Here is an 18240-nt window from a genome sequence, read left to right as displayed (position 1 = left end):
CGGCAGATGAATTTCCATGATTCATTGCCACAACGCTTGTACTAGGCTCTTTTACAATTAAAAATAAATTTAGTATAGCCTCTTTGTTTAATTCAAACAAAATTGAATTCTACAATAAAAGAAAAAAATAAATGAAATTAAAAAAGAAAACAAAATCAGTCATCTCCTAGAGTAGAAAAGCTATGTTCGTCGTCAATCTTACGATTTATTTTAATAACTGTGAAATAAACGCTTTTCCTGTTGCTTTAACTCTCCATTCTAGCGTTGCATTAACCTACTAAGAAGGCACATCGCCAAGCAAAAGCTGTATGTAAATAACACCAGTCGGCCGTATCTGGCCAATCAACTCAATAAGAGCCCTTCCTTGCCAACTCACACGAAGAACGGGCAAAGATGTGAGAAAATTCTTTCAATTTCCACTTCAACCACAGTCGTAGAATCGATCGGAAAAGAGCAACGGTTAACGGTACCCCTCTCATCGATGCTAAATCAAAATCCGTAAAAAAATAACACTTCAAAACGCGTGTTCAGACATTGGGCACTAAAGCTTTTGAGGGGAATAAAAATAATGAAATTATCTTTGAGGTATTTTTGTTTCGTACTGATTTTGCAAAAGCCCTTTCATTAGGAAGCGTTCGGTAATAAACGTAAGTGGACTTGAAAATTTCTTCATTTTCAGTTTCCCACAAACAGGCCAAAAACTCGAACACACTTAAATTCATCCAACACATCTTTTGGTATGCACAGACACAATCAATCGACCGAAGTTCAATGAAGCATGAATTGCCCCGTAAATTATTATATGTTCACACGTACATGCTGCCACCTTTCCAAATCGATCGAGGGGTGGTTCACAGCTGCATAGAATCGAGTAATAGCATCCCTCCCGAAAAAAGCCCACACGACCACACACACACTTAAACCGGTCAAGGGAAAAGTATACAATTGCAATCATTTGCATGTGCATATAATAAAAAGAACACCCATCCTTCTCACGGAGAAAAAACAACGCACAGAACACACTGCATTTGCGCAACTGGGTTCCCCGGGTTGTTGTTTCGCATTTTTCGTTTCCCATTCTATTGTACAGGCTGTCACGCATACGCTCCAGAACGTTCCCTTCAAACCGTTTCCCAATCAGCAGCTACTATCACTTTCTGTCTCACACTCTCACGCTCTGTATCTAACTCTTTCTCTTGCATCTGCTGCCGAATTGCCAGCCTGGTCATTTGGGGAAGCTCGTGGGATGCACCATACGCGAGTGCAGCTGAACTGAGCAATCGACCGAAAAAAAAGGATACGCATGACGTCCGTATTGCCGTGCGTAATTTTGCAAATACGCATCAACCGTACGCAACACACATCGACCGGGCAATTGCGTACATGCGCAAGTTCTGGCTAGCTTCCCCGGGATGCATCCTGAATGGTATGAAACTCCGCAAACACCCTGAACCCTTTCCACTGTTTGCCCTCCCGTGCTCATCACTCCCGGTGCCATGTGCTCCCATTAGAAGCGAGCATTTCATTCTGCCTCGGTCCCATCGGGCGGCCGTAAGTTTTCCGGGACCAGCCGGTTCACCGAATGAAATTAAACGCTGCACACACGAACGCAATAGGGCGTGCCTGTGTGTGTATGTGTGTGAGAAAGTGCATCGACAGAAGCGAAACGCCGTTCATTACCCTGCCACCAGGATGACAGAGTTCACTTCCTGGGTCATGGTAAGGAGGCGGGGGGGTATGCGAATTGAAGGTGCCGCATCGCAGCCATGCACCAGCGATTAGAATACGGAGGTGAGTTGCGATGGATTTGCCCGATTTTTTAATGTTATTTTTTACGCTTTGCTATAACAACGTTACAATTAATCAGGAGTTGCACATTATTGATTTTGGCCCAAAATTATAACACCCAATCAATGAACTCCATTCTCTTCGTCTTCCCCCCGCCCATCATCAAAACGATGAGATAGGATCAATTCAGTGAGAATAACAACACACCCGTCAGAATCGTGTCTGGGAGTAGCATGATTCGCAAAGTAAGCTGCCGCGCGCTACTGCGCATGCTTTCATCTCCGATGGAAGTAACGCGAACTGTTCTAGTACTACTACTACTACTCCTTTCGCACAGGAGTACCCATCAACTAACTTACCAACACTAGCGCGCCCAAGTGGACGACGGCACGGGCCGACTCTTCTCGCCAAGGCATGGATAACGATTGACGGGGATGCGATGCGTTGGTGGTGTCCTTGGTGGACGATACGCTTGTGTGCGCCAATACTAGTAGGTGTTGATGTGTGAGTGTGTGTATTGGTAGTTGCGTAGTAAGTAGAGTAGCCAGCATTTACGCTGCATTGGGAGGGAAAAAATGCGCCCGCACACGTGAGAAAAATTGCTCCCAAACGATTTGGCCGTGCACGCGAGAGCTTTTTTGAATTATGGCTGAAACCGAAAGGAGCAAAGCATTTTGTTTTTCTCCTTCATCTATTAGTCACGAATAAATCCAAATATTCTATAGAACAAGAAAAAACAAACAACTCCTTGAACTAAATCAGAATCGAAATTGTTGCTGAAGATTGATTTTCGTTTTAAAAAGTAATAATTGCAATTTTTATTTAAATAGTAAAAATAGTTAAACTTGTTGTGGTAAAGCCATCGCGGGAGACATTATAGGCTCTCTGGGACGGACCACATGCGACCCGCCAACCAATGCTTGGAGATCACTGAACTAAAGGAATATTTAAAAAAAAACAGACTGGTTTTTCTTAATTAAAAATCTTTGAAAAAGTTCAATAAAATTATTACTACAAAGACAATTGTCAATTATCAACTCTATTTCAAAATCACCACAATCATCTAAAATTAAAATTATTCTAAAAAAAAAAGAAATAAGAAATTGTTCATAGATTTTATATTCAGTGCTATACGATATTCCCTCTGATAAGGGACACCATCTTCATACATTGCTTAGTAAACACCCTTTAATGGCCACACTGCAAACTATGATGTCATGAAAAAACCTCCACGAATAGACCAACGCTAGTACAAAACATTGTTTTGCTTCTTACGGACTAACCCCGTCCATACCGCAACGGCACAGAAACACCTAGCAAAACTAACCCATTTGCCAAACGACCATTATTATCATTGCTTTCAACACGCACCCCATTTACAAATTGCCTTCAAAGCATTTGTTTCACTAGATGCGGCCACGACACGCCACAGTTCACCTTTTCACCACCCCTCTTCAAGCCAAAAAAAAAAAAACAACTAAAATTATTGAGCTCACGCCATTGAGAGCCCAAGGAGTTCTTAGTGGACGTTTGAAGTTCGAAACGTGTAGACTATTTCTGGCAAGTCGGGTATGCTTTGTCATCGAGTTTCGGGCTCCTTTGCTTGGACACATTCGAAAGCAAACGAAAAAAAACGGTAATCATTTCCCAATCAGCACCGAAAAGCTGTTCCACTTCGGCACGGCCCATCGCCGTAGTGCCGTAGGTATCGCAGAATATATCTCTCTCCCAACAGATACACTGTATCCTACACACATGGACACACTACCCCCATCCGATAAGGGACCGGGCAGCATAAACATGCTGGGTTTGCCGGGGACAAAAATAATAGCCAACCATCGCCCACAAAATGAACCCGCGCAGGGCAATAACGGTGGCCGAAAATGCCGTGACAACATGGCAACTTTTCAGTGGATATGGTGTGGCTCCATCGACAGACCGCTTATCTTTCACCGTGCCTTGCTTTCCACCTTGGTGGGTTTGGTGTTAGATCCAAATGCGTTAACATTCCGTATCAATAATTTTATGCAAATCTCGTATCGTAGCCCCTTTGTTCACCCACCTTAGCAAAAGGCAGCACCCTCGAACACAGCGAAGAAGATCCACTTGGCCTCTAACCAGCCACCATCCGGTTTATTTGGCAGAGAAACTGGATCACTGGGATAGAGGCTCTGTCTGCTGCTTCGCTCGGTAGACCCCGATTGCTGAGGTGGGCAGGAAATTCAGCAGCAAAACTAGTTTCGAGCTAGCTTCCTATATCCTGGCTCTAGTGAAGCAACAAATATGTGCCCGTATTATGCGGACGACCGCCGATCTAAAAAACACAGGGAAAAGTATACCAGTCATCGAATCCGTCACCGTGGCGTACCATTTACGGTCATATGTCGTGGGCTGATGATGACGATGGTACGAATGTTTGGCCGGGGTAGATAATAACTCATCTGAACGAGTGCCAAATTGAAACGAATGCCTATGCTCACAAACAAATTGATTCAGTCCTAACTGGTCAGAGCGAGAGGAGCCACAAAATCCATTGATCAGCTAAAGCGAAGGCAGCAATACTCACGATCATTACGTAGATTGTTTGTAGTTTGTTTGTTTTATAAGCACAGTATGTAGGTAGTTGCGATCATTCAAAATTTGCATATTTTTTAACATTCTAGGTCGTTTTTGGGAATTGGTTTTGCAGGTTCTGTTAGCCAAGCATTTAAGCGTTGTTTATGCTAAAATTGCTAGTGATCGTTGAATAACATATTTAAATGAACTCAATTTTGGTTTAATATACTTGGAATATAAGAAATGATGCTATATTTTAAAAAAAATCACCTCATGTCATATTTTACTTACAAGCAGAAGCTTGTTAGATTTAAGCGTTACCAGTCAAAATAACTATATTATTTTTAATATAAACTGTAGTGAATCTAAATCAGCCGTGCTAATTATTCGCTTATGAAATTAGATTTCGCAGTGTGTAGCTCATACAGCAAAGCGATTATTATTATTACAAATTTTTAAACCTTAAAAAAATCGTATATCTATACTGTTCATAAGATTTCTTTAAAACTGATTTTTTTTTCTAGAAACTGCGTAGATTAATACGTATGAAATCAAGTGTTACTTTAAAAAAAATTAAACTAAAATGTTTCTTACAGAATAAAACGAATAATCAAAATTAATCGCATCGGCAACTCATAGCTAGACAAAAGGAGCTTTATTTTATTAAAAATTTGAACCGTTCTGAATTACTGTAGGTATGTTAGTTTTCAAAATTTTGCTACATATTTGGCCATGTCTAACTTCTTTATCCTGTTCGGCTCTTTATGTTCTGCTCCCGAAATAGTATCCTTGTAAAATCTAACACATTTTCCTAAATTCCTGGGCCTGTATTAGCGTCACATCAGCAAAACAGGAAACACAAAAACCTAGCATTCGCTCATTGTCATTTCTTGGTAAGCTGCAACTATAAATAGCTTTCCCTGAAGAACTTATTATAGCTCCCCCAGCACAATATGTTCGCACGCTGTCTCATTTGTGCATCATTGTGCACCCATTAAATACAATCAAACATTCATTTTTGGCAACCACTTTTTCCATTAAATTTGCGTTGCAAATAAGTGCATATTGTGCAGTACCTAAACAGATGAAATGAACCGATTGGACCCTTTTGCCACCCAATGCCTGGATTCTTGGTGGCAATGGGAAACGATGTTGGACGTATATCAACTTGGTACAATATTTTTGTCGACCATTTGAAACGAAAATGAGCAGGAATTAACTTCTTGGCGGATTGGTTTCACTGCCGTTTCCTAGTTCCGGGCAGTACGCCGGATCTCGACAGTTCCAGCGACGTTGGGACAAAGTGTTTGGATGAATAATAAGTCTTTTCCGGTGCGTCATTAACACACCAGTAGCAAGTGTGTGCGCCATCCCGTGCACCAGTGCTGGGTTGAACTTTGCCAACAGGCAAAGCGTTCTTATTTTCTGCAACAAGAACGAGCAAACGGCAGATCGATTTCCGGTCATTGTTTTGTGAAGGTTATTTTTGGGATATCATTCAAGCATCAGGTCCCCGAACGGGCTAGTCCATCAGCGGTGACGACCGGTCAAATTCGCCGGAAAAGTAAAGAAGAGACAGTAAGCGAATGGCGGCGTTCTAGAACGGTGGAAGTATTCCACACTGCGAAGAGAAGGTGAATGCTTCTACTAAGAATGTTTGAAAACGGACGTAACCCTTTGCTGTCGGTTCCATTCGTAGCGGAAGCATTCGAGTGTAAATGCTTCTTCTTGATGGATTTTGTTGCTGTGAGGAGCAAACAATATTTTGAAAGTGTCTTTTTTCTCAACACCATTTTCATCTTTTCTCTAGCGCGTTCTAATTATAGATGCTTTTGAACCGATCCCATTTAAAGCTGTGCATTCTTAAAGGGACGAACAACTTACCTTACTATACCAGCACAAGTACAGCCCGTGAAATGAAGTCGCTTATTTGAAGATTGATGAACGAAATCGCACACAACAACCCGATGCTGCTGCCGAAATGCACAACTGGGGGAGCCGGGATTTTTGCAGTCACCGGAACGGGAAGAGCAGCTTATTTTTAAACCATTTATCGTACTCACAATATTTCACCACTTTTCATCAGAGCTAAAAAACCATACACTCATACACACCCTTCCACACATGTAAACTGTGGCCACTGATTTTGTGTGACCAATTTTGCACCTTCACGCAAGAGAGGCATACACCACACTATTACACGTTTGCGAGATGTACGTTGCAGCCCGTATGTTAATTTCTTTCCTATTTCACCCAATTCGACACAATTTTACGAGAGGCAGCAATTCTCTTCTGCCGCAGGCCGTTTTTCGTGTTTCCAACTAGTTATGAGGCGCCTGCCATTCGCATTGCAGCCGTAAGTATTCACTTTTGCTTTCTCACCGCGTACACATATGATTCATCATCATCATCATCATGATCATTAGAATCATCACAAACACAACCACATTTGCCAAGCCACACACGATTGGTGGGTAATTGCCAGTTGCGCTCTTAACTCTATATCACTCTCTGGAAAAAAAAAAAAAATAAATATATGCTTATCACAAACAAACAATTCTTCACGTATACAAACACGTGATAATGAATGCAAATTGAAAAGCAAATATTAATCAGAGTTTGTTAATTAAAATTGATGCCGAATGCGGCAAAAAGGTAAATAATCGATGAGTTTTAAGCGCATTTCTGCACATTAAACACAATTCAATTGCCTTGCCCTACGGTGATGTACTGCACTATCACCAATCACCACATATCAGGGCCTCTCTTTCGCTCTCTCTCTCTCACCAATCAAGGAAATGCACTGAACCATTAGTCTGTAGCGATTTTGTGTTGTTGTTGTTGTTGTTGTTGCCTACACACCATGCCCAACGAAACCGACTAATAATAAACTCAGCCGTAAACAAAGAGGAACCTCTATGTTTTCCTGTTTTCCATTTCTTCATCACCGTTGCGGAAAGGCAACAACAAACACACACGGACACACGGACACACACACACGCAATGCACATGCAGTACAAAACACCAAACTGTTATTCTCCTTTGCATAATTTGCTGGTGGTGTTTGTAATACAGTGGCTCCGCATTTACTATTTATTATTGATCTCATTGCTTAATGAATGGAATTAGATATGCTTGATGCTTGATAATAATATACGAGAAATAACACTATTCATTTCCAAACACAATCACCCATACATACATACACACACACACCGACTCGCATCAAAACGAATGATTGTAGCAATGCACAATTAGGCAAATTTGCAGATGTCGTTTAAACACTGTGATGTTAATCATCTTTTTCAGACCTCCCCAGTTGCTGGTGGCGAATAGCTCCGTGTGCTCGACATGGAACTGCCAGCTGCTGCTTCTGTCTGGAAAGGAACTGTCACTTGTGCACGGGGAGTCGCGGTCATCCGTTTGACACGCTGGGGCGTTCCTTTTTTCGCCAACGAGAGAAGGACACTCCCGGTGCAGGAGATTGAAAAGGGTGTGCCAGAAGAGGGAATCTTCCTCTGGCGAACGAAGCACACATACACGCACACTACACTTCTCATGTTACTTTTGATTAGGAATGTTCCGTCTTAGCAGCACACATTCCGTGAAAGTTTTTTCCTTTTTTTTTGGTCACGGTGGAGTATATTTCCGCACAAGAAAATCTCTCCAAAGTGCTTGGGAGGATTTATTTTTTCTTCACACAGCACACCCTGCCACAGAGGACGTAAGTAGGATAGGGAAGCTTCTGTTTCTACGAGGAACACTATCGCAAACAGCTTGCTGTACTGGTACTTTCTTTTAAATCTCAATGCAAGGATTTTTGCATTACAATCGCAACACAAAACTAAACACACAACAAACAACCTTCTATTTTTCTACACGGTACAATAAACAAACCACAAACAGCTCTGGTTCACCTCGCCAGTAACACTGTGTGTGTCGCTTCGCTGTCTCGCGATCTACGCCCCGTCGTCACAGACACATCTCAACGCCTGCTTACTTCTCACGTTTCAGCTCACAGGAACGCAACTCTGTCCCTGCCTCTTCTTCCCTCCCTCCCTATCACTCACTCATTCTCTCCCTCTCACACTTTCTGCTCAAGAATCCTGTACTGCTGCTTCTCCCGCCACTGTTATCCTGTTCGGATATAGACGCGTGCGTCCGTGTCTGTGTGTGTTTGTGTATCGTGCTGTCGCATTAACAGACCGCGCACACCACCATCCAGCCGTGAAATCCAGACGTTTCGATAGCAAATACCAACCACATCCCACCTATCGGGAGTGCGCGCGGCAAACGGTGTGATGACGATGAAGGGAACGCAAAACGTCACCGTTTTTTGTGTCCCAAACCACACACACACACACTTACACACATTTATCAATACACGAAATCCTCCCAGCTCACCACACGCCCACTATTGCACACTGCTACTATTCGATTTCATCTCAAGTTTACTACGGATCAGTGGTCGACAAACTTTATCGGCACGAAGTAGCGTATAATGTACACCAAGACGTTTCGTTTCGATGGGCGTGAGGAGAAAATAAAACTCACACAAGAGTGATATCACCAACGCTTTACCCATTTGTTAGCCCCATCGCATCTTGAGAGCTGAGCTTCGGAAGAAAGAATCACCAAACAGCAGCGAGCTGCACTTTGCCGACCACTGTGCTGACACATTCAAGACTCTCGCTCTCGTATTCATACATGCACACACACACACATGCACACGGCTTTGGTTCACACACGTTTGTTTTCTTCTCCATTCGGATCAAAGTCGCTGACCGCACGCCGCAGAAAAGGCAACATTTCCCTCACATCCTACACTAAAATGAACGAGCGTACAACCTACAATACCATTTGCTATACCTAGCCAGCTAAACTGGAAATTTTGGAACTGGAATTTGCAAACGCATTTTACTCAGCGACCTCACACGCACACACACACACATACAAACACATGCACAGATCGACTCCCACGGAATTCGCTGCATTCCAGCACATCTGGTGGGTTGCTGGTCCGTCGCTTAGTATGCTGATACGTTATCGTACTTACTGAATGATTTCAGATCTGTATTTAGAGCGCTGTGTTGTTGTAATTTACCCTTCCTAGGCGGTGTTGATCGCTGCGGGACTAACTATTATGACAGGGAAAGGTATTAACTTGTTGACAGACGCGAGCACAGTCGACTTCTGTCAACGTTGTGGAGTATTTTTGACCAGCCGTCGCTAAAAAATCCACTGTCAATTTTGACGCCGTTCGCCCATAGTGCAACGGTGCGAGCGCGAAAGAGACGACGATACCATCCGTTTGTTGTTCGAAAATTAGTGAACTGCGAATGCATTCAGAAATTTTGGGGCAGAAATTTGAATTTTTAAATTGTTTACTATTTTTGATAATTAAGTCATCAAGTAGTGAGCTCTTTTGATGCTATTGGAGCAAAGATAAACTCGCGAGAAGTGCAATTTGGAAAAAAATCACATTGTTGGTATTTTCGAACATCTGTACGCACCTTGGCAAACCATACAGTGTAGCAGAGATGTTTTGTTTACTTTCTGTTCCCGGCATGAATCACAAAAAATAATAAGTTTGTGCTCGGAAAAGGCCAAATTTATGTATGAAAAGCTGAGCCAAACTTCCGAAAAGGGCATCATACTCGTGTCCACATTCAGCAGGAATCTATCGGAGGGAAACTACGCACACCTTCATCGCTTATCAGCATTTTAAACAATTCTTCTGTCAGTCAGCCCAAAAGTCTGTGAACAATCCCGAAGAGGAGCTGCAGGTAAGAAGGAGTGGTCCGTGACGGTCCATATCGGTTATCTCGCTGCATTCGTGTAATATCATTCCCCTTCTATTACAGGCCGTGCTGCGAATCGCACACCATGGAGCACTGTACCGAAATCATTCTCACCATTGCCGGCATTGTGCTGGTGCACGGATTGATATTCTACTTTCTCACGCGCAAATCGCGCCTTATCAAGGGCAAGCATGTGGTCGTTACGGGTGGTTCCAGCGGAATCGGTCTGTGGGCCGCCATAGAGTGCGTCCGGTTAGGGGCGCACGTTACCATCATTGCACGCAATGTGTCTTTACTAGGTAAGGAGGAGAAGCAGTACTGCAGACGAAGCGAATAGCAGTCACTGAGCAGTATGTCTGTTTGTGTTTTAGAAAAAGCCAAAGAAGAGCTGGAAAAGCGACGCGTCCGTGACACGCAGATGATACAGTTCCGTTCGTTGGATCTTGCCAAGAGCTACGGCGCGGTAACGAGCACGCTGGACGAGCTGGAACGTACGGTCGGTGCGATTTACATGCTGATCAACTGTGCCGGGATGGCGATTTGTGGCACGGTCGAGGACACATCGGTCGAGGACGCCCGCAAGCTGATGGACGTGAACTATTTCGCCACCTACTACCCCACCCGGCATGTTTTGCCAAAGATGAAGGAAGCGGGTGACGGCATTATCGTGATTACCGCGTCGCAGGCCGCGCTGATGGGCATCTACGGGTACGGGGCTTACGCCGCCTCTAAGTTCGCTCTGCGCGGGCTGGCGGAAACGATTGCGATGGAAGCGCGGCATCGGGGCGTTAGTGTGACGCTTGCCCTACCGGCCGATACCGACACGCCCGGATTTGAGAACGAAAATCGCACCAAGCCGGAGGAAACGAAAATTATATCCGGCTCGGGCGGGCTCGCTAAACCGAAGGACGTCGGCAAGCGGCTCGTGCAGGACGCGCTGAAAGGTTCGTTCTTTTCCATCATGGGGCTGGAGAGTTGGGTGTTGAGCATCCTTTGCGTCGGTATGGCACCGTGGCGCGGTCCGCTGCTGTGCTTCGTGCAGTTTTACCTGCTCGGACCGTTGCGCTTGATCGGGCTGGCGCTGCAGTGGAACTTTCAGCGCATTATAAAGAACTGTGCTAAGCAGCGGCAACGCACGTAGGGAGGGGGCAAACGAATTCGAGCGAAGGCGATCAATTGTAACGGAATCCACCGGGGGCAAAACATTGGACCAAATTGTACACATCCTTTGTAGGCGTAGTATTTCAATATCAAAATTAAGCTTACAATTGGCAATACAATCTGTAGTACACGATGTCATGCTGCACAAATATTTAACAATGGTTAATTATTTGCATTTATCTACGATATCACCACTGCATGTGAAGAGGCGAATGAGGCCAATTGGCTCAAAGTCTCTATAAAAATAAATTAAAAAAAAACCACTGCTTGCGCTGCAAGCTTAAATCCAACCCATTTTTGAGTAACAGAATACCATGCATGTTAAAGAAATAATGCTTACACAAAGAGTATGATAAATGATGTTGAAAATTTATTCACCGTTTTATGTAATAAATTTTCCCTTCATCAGTTGCGGCTCATTCAACAACCAAGGAAACCTCTTGCCCTTTCCGTTCTCACGTGGACCTCCTTTTGCTACGTAGAATTTAATCCCAAAAATCAACTAAAAATGAATAGCACGGTGCGCGAAACATTTAACAGCGCGCGTGGTTGTTATTTCGTCCCATCCCATATCATCAGGTTGGTAGGTTGTTAATTTATCAAACGGGTTATTTTTATTTCTCCTTTATACACTTCATCCCTTATACGCCTATACACATACACAATTCCCAGTCATTGTTAATTTCCATTGTAACGGGACGCTTGCACAATTTTGTATTTAAGGGAAAGAAAAATGTTTGCCAAACCATCGCTCGAAAGCTCGTGCCCACGCAGCAACGATGTTTTCCACAGACAAAAATATGAAAACCCAAAAGAAAGCTGTTTGGAGTGCGACTGTAACAGAATCCAACGTTAAGGCAGCGACAGACATTGTAGTCAAACTTTCAACAGACGCTCACAAACACACAAACACACACACAAACATACGCAATAAACGGACTTTGTCTTGAATTTGCAGTTGCGAGCTTTTTTGCATCTCCTGCTGTTTTGCCAAACCGCACAAACGTTCTCCTTCCTTCCCCGCTGTATCCCAGAAACCCTTGCGCCAAGGGTTCATCCGCTTTACGGTCACTTGACACGCCTCGTGGCCACCTTTATCCGCCGCGGCGGTCCGTTCGGGGTTGAGTTGGTGCCGATGCTGAACGTTGGCATGACGCCACCTGGCACGATGCCGCCCGGAGCACCGAACGCGGGTGGTGCACCGAATGGTGCCGCGCCACCGCCCATGCCAAACGGCTGCTGCTGCTGCTGTTGCTGCTGCTGCTGCTGCTGCTGGGGCTGCTGCTGTTGCGCTCCACCGAAGGTAAATGCTGCCCCCGGTTGCTGCTGCGGTTGTGGTGCGACTGCCGCGACGTTTCCAGCGGAGAAGTTAAACGCAGGACCCGGAGCAGGCTGAGCGGCCGGGGCACCGAACGTGAACGGACCGGCGGTCGCGTTGCTGTTCGGGGCAGGGGCTGCGTTTGCTCCATTGACCATCGCGCCGAACGCGAACGGAGACGCGTTGTTAGGTGCCGGATTGGCGTTACCCGTTGCGACCGGTGAACCAAACATGGGCGGCGAGGCCACATTCGCGTTCGCATTGCCAAGCCCGCCAGTGAAATTGAACGGCTTTGGTGCGGCGTTCGATCCGAGGTTGAAATTGAATGCGCCAGCTTGGGAAGGAGCTGCCTGTTGCTGCTGCTGTTGCTGCTGGGCGTTGTTCTGTGGCACCATCGGGCCGGCACTGCTCGCACCGAACGTGAACGGTTTGTTGGCGGGTGCTGTCGTGTTGCCGCCAATGCCATTCGACATGGTTGCTGCCGCGGGCGTAGCGTTGAAGCCACCGAAGGTACTGCCGCTGCCAGCATTGCTTCCGAATGTGGGGGTGGCATTGTTTGGAGCACTGTTAGCAGTATTGCTTGCTCCGAACGTAAACAATCCACCCGGTTGACCGGTGGACGCTGCTGTATTGTTCACATTCTGCGGTCCGTTCGTTTGTGGCGTGCCAAAGATGGAGCCCACCGATTGGTTCGCTGTGCCCGTAGAAGCTCCCGACGCATTTGCGCTGCCGAAGATGGATCCGGTGGTGCCGAAAGCCGGCGCCGGATTGGCACCGTTCATGGTGGCACCAAACGCGGGCACCGCCGACGGGGTGGATGTGTTGGCATTTCCAGTGGTGCTGTTGTTGTTGTTTGTTGCCGTAATGCCACCAAAAATTCCACCCCCTGCGGGCGCCTTGTTTGCACCGAACGCAAAGGGACTCGCAGTTGTATTGCTGGTGGCGGTTGCACCGAACGTGGGAACGCCACCACCACCGAGCGGATTCGAAGCCTGAGGTTGCTGCTGGTTTGAGGTGGCCGTATTTTGTACACCCTGGGCGCCTGGAGCGGGAGCTTTGGCGGAACCGAACGTGAACATGCCGGGCGTTGCAGCTGGGCCTGCTGGGGATGTGATGGATGCAACCGCATTGCCAAAGATGGAACCTGTTGTACCGCTGCTGTTGTTGTTGTTGTTGTTGTTGCTATTAGCATTGCCACTAGTCGGGGCTGGGGCTGCTGCTGGCTTGGCTGCACCAAAGGTAAACGGAGATGAAGCCGCACCCGGTACAGCTCCGTTGGCAACACCAAACACCGACGTTCCACCAGTCGAGGGTGCTGCTGGCGCGGCTTGGCTCCCGGCATCGGCCGCTCCGAATATGTTAGACGCGTTCGCTTGTTGCGTTGTTGCGGAAGCAAAGAGATTAGTTTTGCCTGCGTCGGACGATGCGCTGGTGGTGGAGTTGGACGAAGGCGCGGCTGCACCGAACAGGTTCGGCGTGGTCGCGGATGCCGGCTTTGCCCCGCCGAATGTGAACGTCGGTTGGGACGGGTTGGTAGGGTTGGCGCTGGCTGTGGCAGCTGCCGTCCCTGTCGTTGCTGCCGCTCCGCCACCTGCTCCGGCAATCGAACCAAACGTTGGGAATGTCGTCGTGCTCGGTGCAACGGAAGAGGAGAAAGCATTCGTACTGGCGGCTGCCGACGCTGAGCTTGCCTGTGCTGTTGGGGCCTGTGCTGTCGCACCGAACGTAAACGAAGGGGCCGGCGCCGATGGTGTCGATTTCGGTGCGCCAAAGGTAAATGTACTGCCGCTAGTCATCGTAGCTCCATTGGTTCCAGCAGTGCTCGGCGCACTGGAGGTCGCGTTAGTGAATAGTGACGAGGCGGAACCAAACACTGGGATTGTCGTGGTGGTGGTGCTGCTGCTAGCGGTGGCTGCGTTGGCACCGAAGCTGAAGGCAGGCGTGGCCGATTGCGTCGTGGTCACCGTGCTGGTTGTGGCGCCAGTGCTGCCAGCCTGCGTTGATGCGGGGGGAAGTTTGAATCCTCCAAACGAACCAGGGCTACCGAAGGTGGTAGGCGAGCTGATGCTGGCTGCTGGCATCGCTGGAGTATTAGCGGCGGTCGGCATTGTGGCAGCTCCAGCCGCAAACGAAAACGTCGATGTGCTGCCGGGTGTAGCTGTGGTGGTGACCGTGGACGTTGTTGCCGGACTTCCGAACTGCAGTACTGGTGAGGGAAGCTTGGCAGCGCCGCTACCGCTACCGAATGTGGACCCCAGCGTGCCCGGTGCCGGCGAGAAAGCGATCAAATTCGACATTCCCAGGCTAGTGGCGATCGGGCTGCTAGTTGTTTGCGCTGCGCCTGTGGTCTTCGGGGAGGCCGGTGTTCCGAACGAAAAGGTTGGCGTCGCTGTGCTGCTTTGTCCTGCCGCGGTCGTTGTTGTTGCCAGTGGTTTGGCCGACAAGGAAAATCCAGTGCTCGTTGTTGTTGTAGTCGCTACCGGCGGAGGGCTGCTGACAGAAGTTGTGCCACTGTTGGATCCGAACGAGAACGTAAGCGTTTTCGCCGCCTCGGATGGAGCGCTCGCCGTCTTCGCTTCATTCGCTGCCGACGTTTGTGCAGCGGGAACGGCAACAACAGTCTCCTTTGATGTTGGTACAGCGATCTTGCCCAGCCCGGTATCTTTGATGGGGTTGTTAATCAACGCCGACAGTCCCCCGTTCGTGACGGGCGTGGAAGAGGAGGCAGCACTCACGGGCGTGGATGCCGCTGAATCCTTCAACGTAGTGGGCGCCGGTTGCTTCGAAGGGCCACTTGCTGGAAGTTCCTTCGGTCCGTCAACGGTATCTTTTGCGGGTGCATTGGAACCGAAGCTAAATCCATTTCTCGACTGTGGCGCAGTCGCAGTCGCTCGCGAAGGTTGACGTGATTGTTGCTCCTCCTGCTCTTCCTCGTAGTCGTCCAGATCTCCGCTCAAGCACTTCAGCATCACCGTCAGCTTGGATGGGGCCGGTTTCTTCAGCGGATCGCGCGACGAACTAAATCCGCCCGAGCCTAACCCGGACAGGGTAACATCGTTGGGCGATTTCTCCTTCGGCTTTACGAACTGAACCTTCCCACTGCCCTCGACGTGCTCGTCATCTTCGCCATCGCTCGACAGCAGCCGGCTGGCGTGCCTTGACTGGGTGCCCCTGGCCGATGGCGAGCCGGATTTATCTGCCACTCCCGTCATCGCCGCCGATTCGTACGGTCGGTTGAAGAGCGTTATCTTTGGTGGGGCACGGTGTGGTGGAAGAAGCTGCTCCATTGGCTCCTTGCTAGCGCTACCCCTGCCCGATTGGTTCCAGTGGTGGTCCAGTGTCGTGCTGGTGCGTGCCACCGACTGCTGGGCGTGACCGTTGGTTGCTGTATCTTTCGGACTGTCGCTTCGCTCGAGCGGTCCGGGTGAATTCAGTGCCATGTTGGAGAACTTTTCTGGCGTGGCCAGTCCGACCAGGGTCGAGGATGAGGTCGGTATGGTGCCGATCGCCGGACTGGACATGCTGATCGAGTGGTTCATGTACAGGCGACGATCGTTGCGCGGTACTACATTACGCTTCGGTGTGTTCATTGCGACCAGGCTGGAGCTGAGCGAGCTGAGAATGTCGTTGTTCTTCACGCAAAGCCGTTTCTTTTGCGTCTGCTGCTCGCCGCCGGAATGGGGCGCACGGCCCACTCCACCCAGCCCGGGCGGTCCCAGCTCCGACGGCGAGGCGGGGCTGCTCTCCATTGCCTGTTCGCGGCTTCGCTTCGTCGCCAGGCCGTGTGTTCCGATGGCAACGGCCGCCGTTGATGACGGCGGGCCGCTGCCGGCCGCATCAAGCTCCGACAGCTCCTGGCACTGTTTCTTGATGCGATCCGCGTCCAGCTCCTCGCTGTTGATACGCTTTCGAGAAATTTCCTTCAGCGCGTCGAGCACACTACGGGTCGGCGTCGAATCCAGCTCGGCACACGGTGTGATGACGCGGTTTTCGGCGTCCGCAACATCACCACCACCACCACCTCCACTGCCACCACTCCCGCTCCCGCTGCCACTGCCGCTGGGTCCGTTGCGTGATGTGCCCAGCCCCGCAAACAAAGACGACTCGTTCGCTGATTCGTTCGTGGTCGGCAGGAACATTGAACCGCTGCGAAAAATGCTACTGCGCTTGTTCGTCTGAAAGAGCGATCGCTCCGGCGGCGCTATACGCACCATGCTGAAGTTCCCGTTCCGCCGAGCCGTGCTGCTGTTGGTGTAACGCAGTTCCTGCTTGCGCAGCTGCACCAGCGGAAACTGGCCCGGTTTGTTGTACACGCTCGACAGCGATTGGGAGCGGTTTATGGCTGCCTGGGACTGGCCGCGATCGTAGTAACGCACCAATCGATTCACCAGACCCGGGCTTCTGGCGTCAGTTATCACTCTACAACCGTCGAGAGAAAGAGAGCGAGAGAGAAAGGGAGAAAGATAGATACCAGAGCAACAGGAATGACCGCGATTTTGCATTGGCCGTGACTTACCGTGAATTTACACGCCCAATGCCCGTCAGGTTACCGCTGCTTTTGAACAGTGTACGGCTGTTGCTCATCAGCGGCGAGGTGGGCCTCCGCTTAGACTGTCCACCGAGACTGGCACCGTTCCAGGCAGCACTGAAGCTCGTGCCGCCGATGTGCGTCGATTCCGCGACTGGCGGTGTGCTGAGCGTGCGACTCAACCCCGTCGCACTGCCCCCAAAGGAGCTCATCCTTGACGGCGTGCTTTGGTTGTTCCTGGTGCTGCTCGAGGGCGATGACAGCAAGCCCGATTTCAGCGCAGCGCTCGCCGCCTCCGGCTGCTTCATGCCTGATCTTCTTCCGTCCATCGATCGATCGAACATCGTCGCGATGCACACCTGCTCTCCCGCAGCACACAACAGCGCACACGCTCCGCCTAACCTTCAAAACTGCCCGTCGAACGCGACGACTCACGCCGTACAAAACCCTATCGTGGCGAAGGGTTTCCTGCTGCAGTTTTTGGTGCTGCTGCTGCCACTATATGCACTCTGTTGATGCACTTCTCTAGTTTACCGCGCGGAACATGCCTTCTCCGTCCCAGAGGCTGATCACATACACACACTGACACACGCAGACACGCACGCACGCATACACACACACGTACACGAAGACGCACACACGAACGCACGCCTTTTGCGCAAACTTGCTTGACGTTTTACGGCGGGAGGTCCAAGCTTGGATGCTTCTTCCCTCCAAACTAGACTGTTTCGCTGTTGGCGCACGACTCTGCGTACAAGGCCAGTGAATGCGCCGTGTCACCGTTATCTGGTTCACCTTGCCGTTCTCGGTAAGCGAATAACCTTGGCGTGATTTCCCCCGTTTGCTGGCAAAGGTTCTCGTAAGTGGCTGGCCGTACTAGCACTATTTTGTGGGGAATCAACTCGAGCTATGAATATTTATTGACAGTTTCCTGGCGACTTGACAGATCACATTGCACGCTGTCAAGATGGATCTTATTTTGGCCATAACTTGTTACACCTAATCCCATAGGTTCAAAGGTTTTTTTTCGTTATTTTATACCGCTGACTACCGTACAATAGAAGTTTTACCAACAAATACCAAACTAT

General features: G+C 48.6%; 2 protein-coding genes across 2 annotated transcripts; one reads left to right on the top strand and one right to left on the bottom strand.

Moving 5' to 3' along the window:
- The first annotated feature begins 9875 nt into the window (after positions 1–9875).
- LOC120947527 (3-ketodihydrosphingosine reductase) lies at positions 9876–11457 on the top strand. The gene is made up of 3 exons (XM_040362909.2): positions 9876–10130; positions 10209–10444; positions 10517–11457. Exons 2-3 carry the CDS (start codon positions 10231–10233, stop codon positions 11284–11286), a joined length of 984 nt encoding a protein of 327 aa, XP_040218843.2. The 5' UTR covers positions 9876–10130; positions 10209–10230; the 3' UTR covers positions 11287–11457.
- Positions 11458–11654: 197 nt separating this feature from the next.
- Positions 11655–18090, bottom strand: LOC120947524 (nuclear pore complex protein DDB_G0274915). The gene is made up of 2 exons (XM_040362906.2): positions 17141–18090; positions 11655–17043 (listed from the first exon to the last, which is right to left on the bottom strand). The coding sequence occupies exons 1-2, from the start codon at positions 17494–17496 to the stop codon at positions 12375–12377; spliced, it is 5025 nt and encodes a 1674-aa protein (XP_040218840.2). The 5' UTR covers positions 17497–18090; the 3' UTR covers positions 11655–12374.
- Positions 18091–18240: the final 150 nt, after the last annotated feature.

The sequence above is a fragment of the Anopheles coluzzii genome, chromosome 2 (genome assembly GCF_943734685.1).
Source record: "Anopheles coluzzii chromosome 2, AcolN3, whole genome shotgun sequence".
Lineage (NCBI taxonomy): Eukaryota > Metazoa > Arthropoda > Insecta > Diptera > Culicidae > Anopheles > Anopheles coluzzii.
Note: the sequence above shows the minus strand (reverse complement) of the source record. Positions and strands in the feature narration are given on the sequence as shown.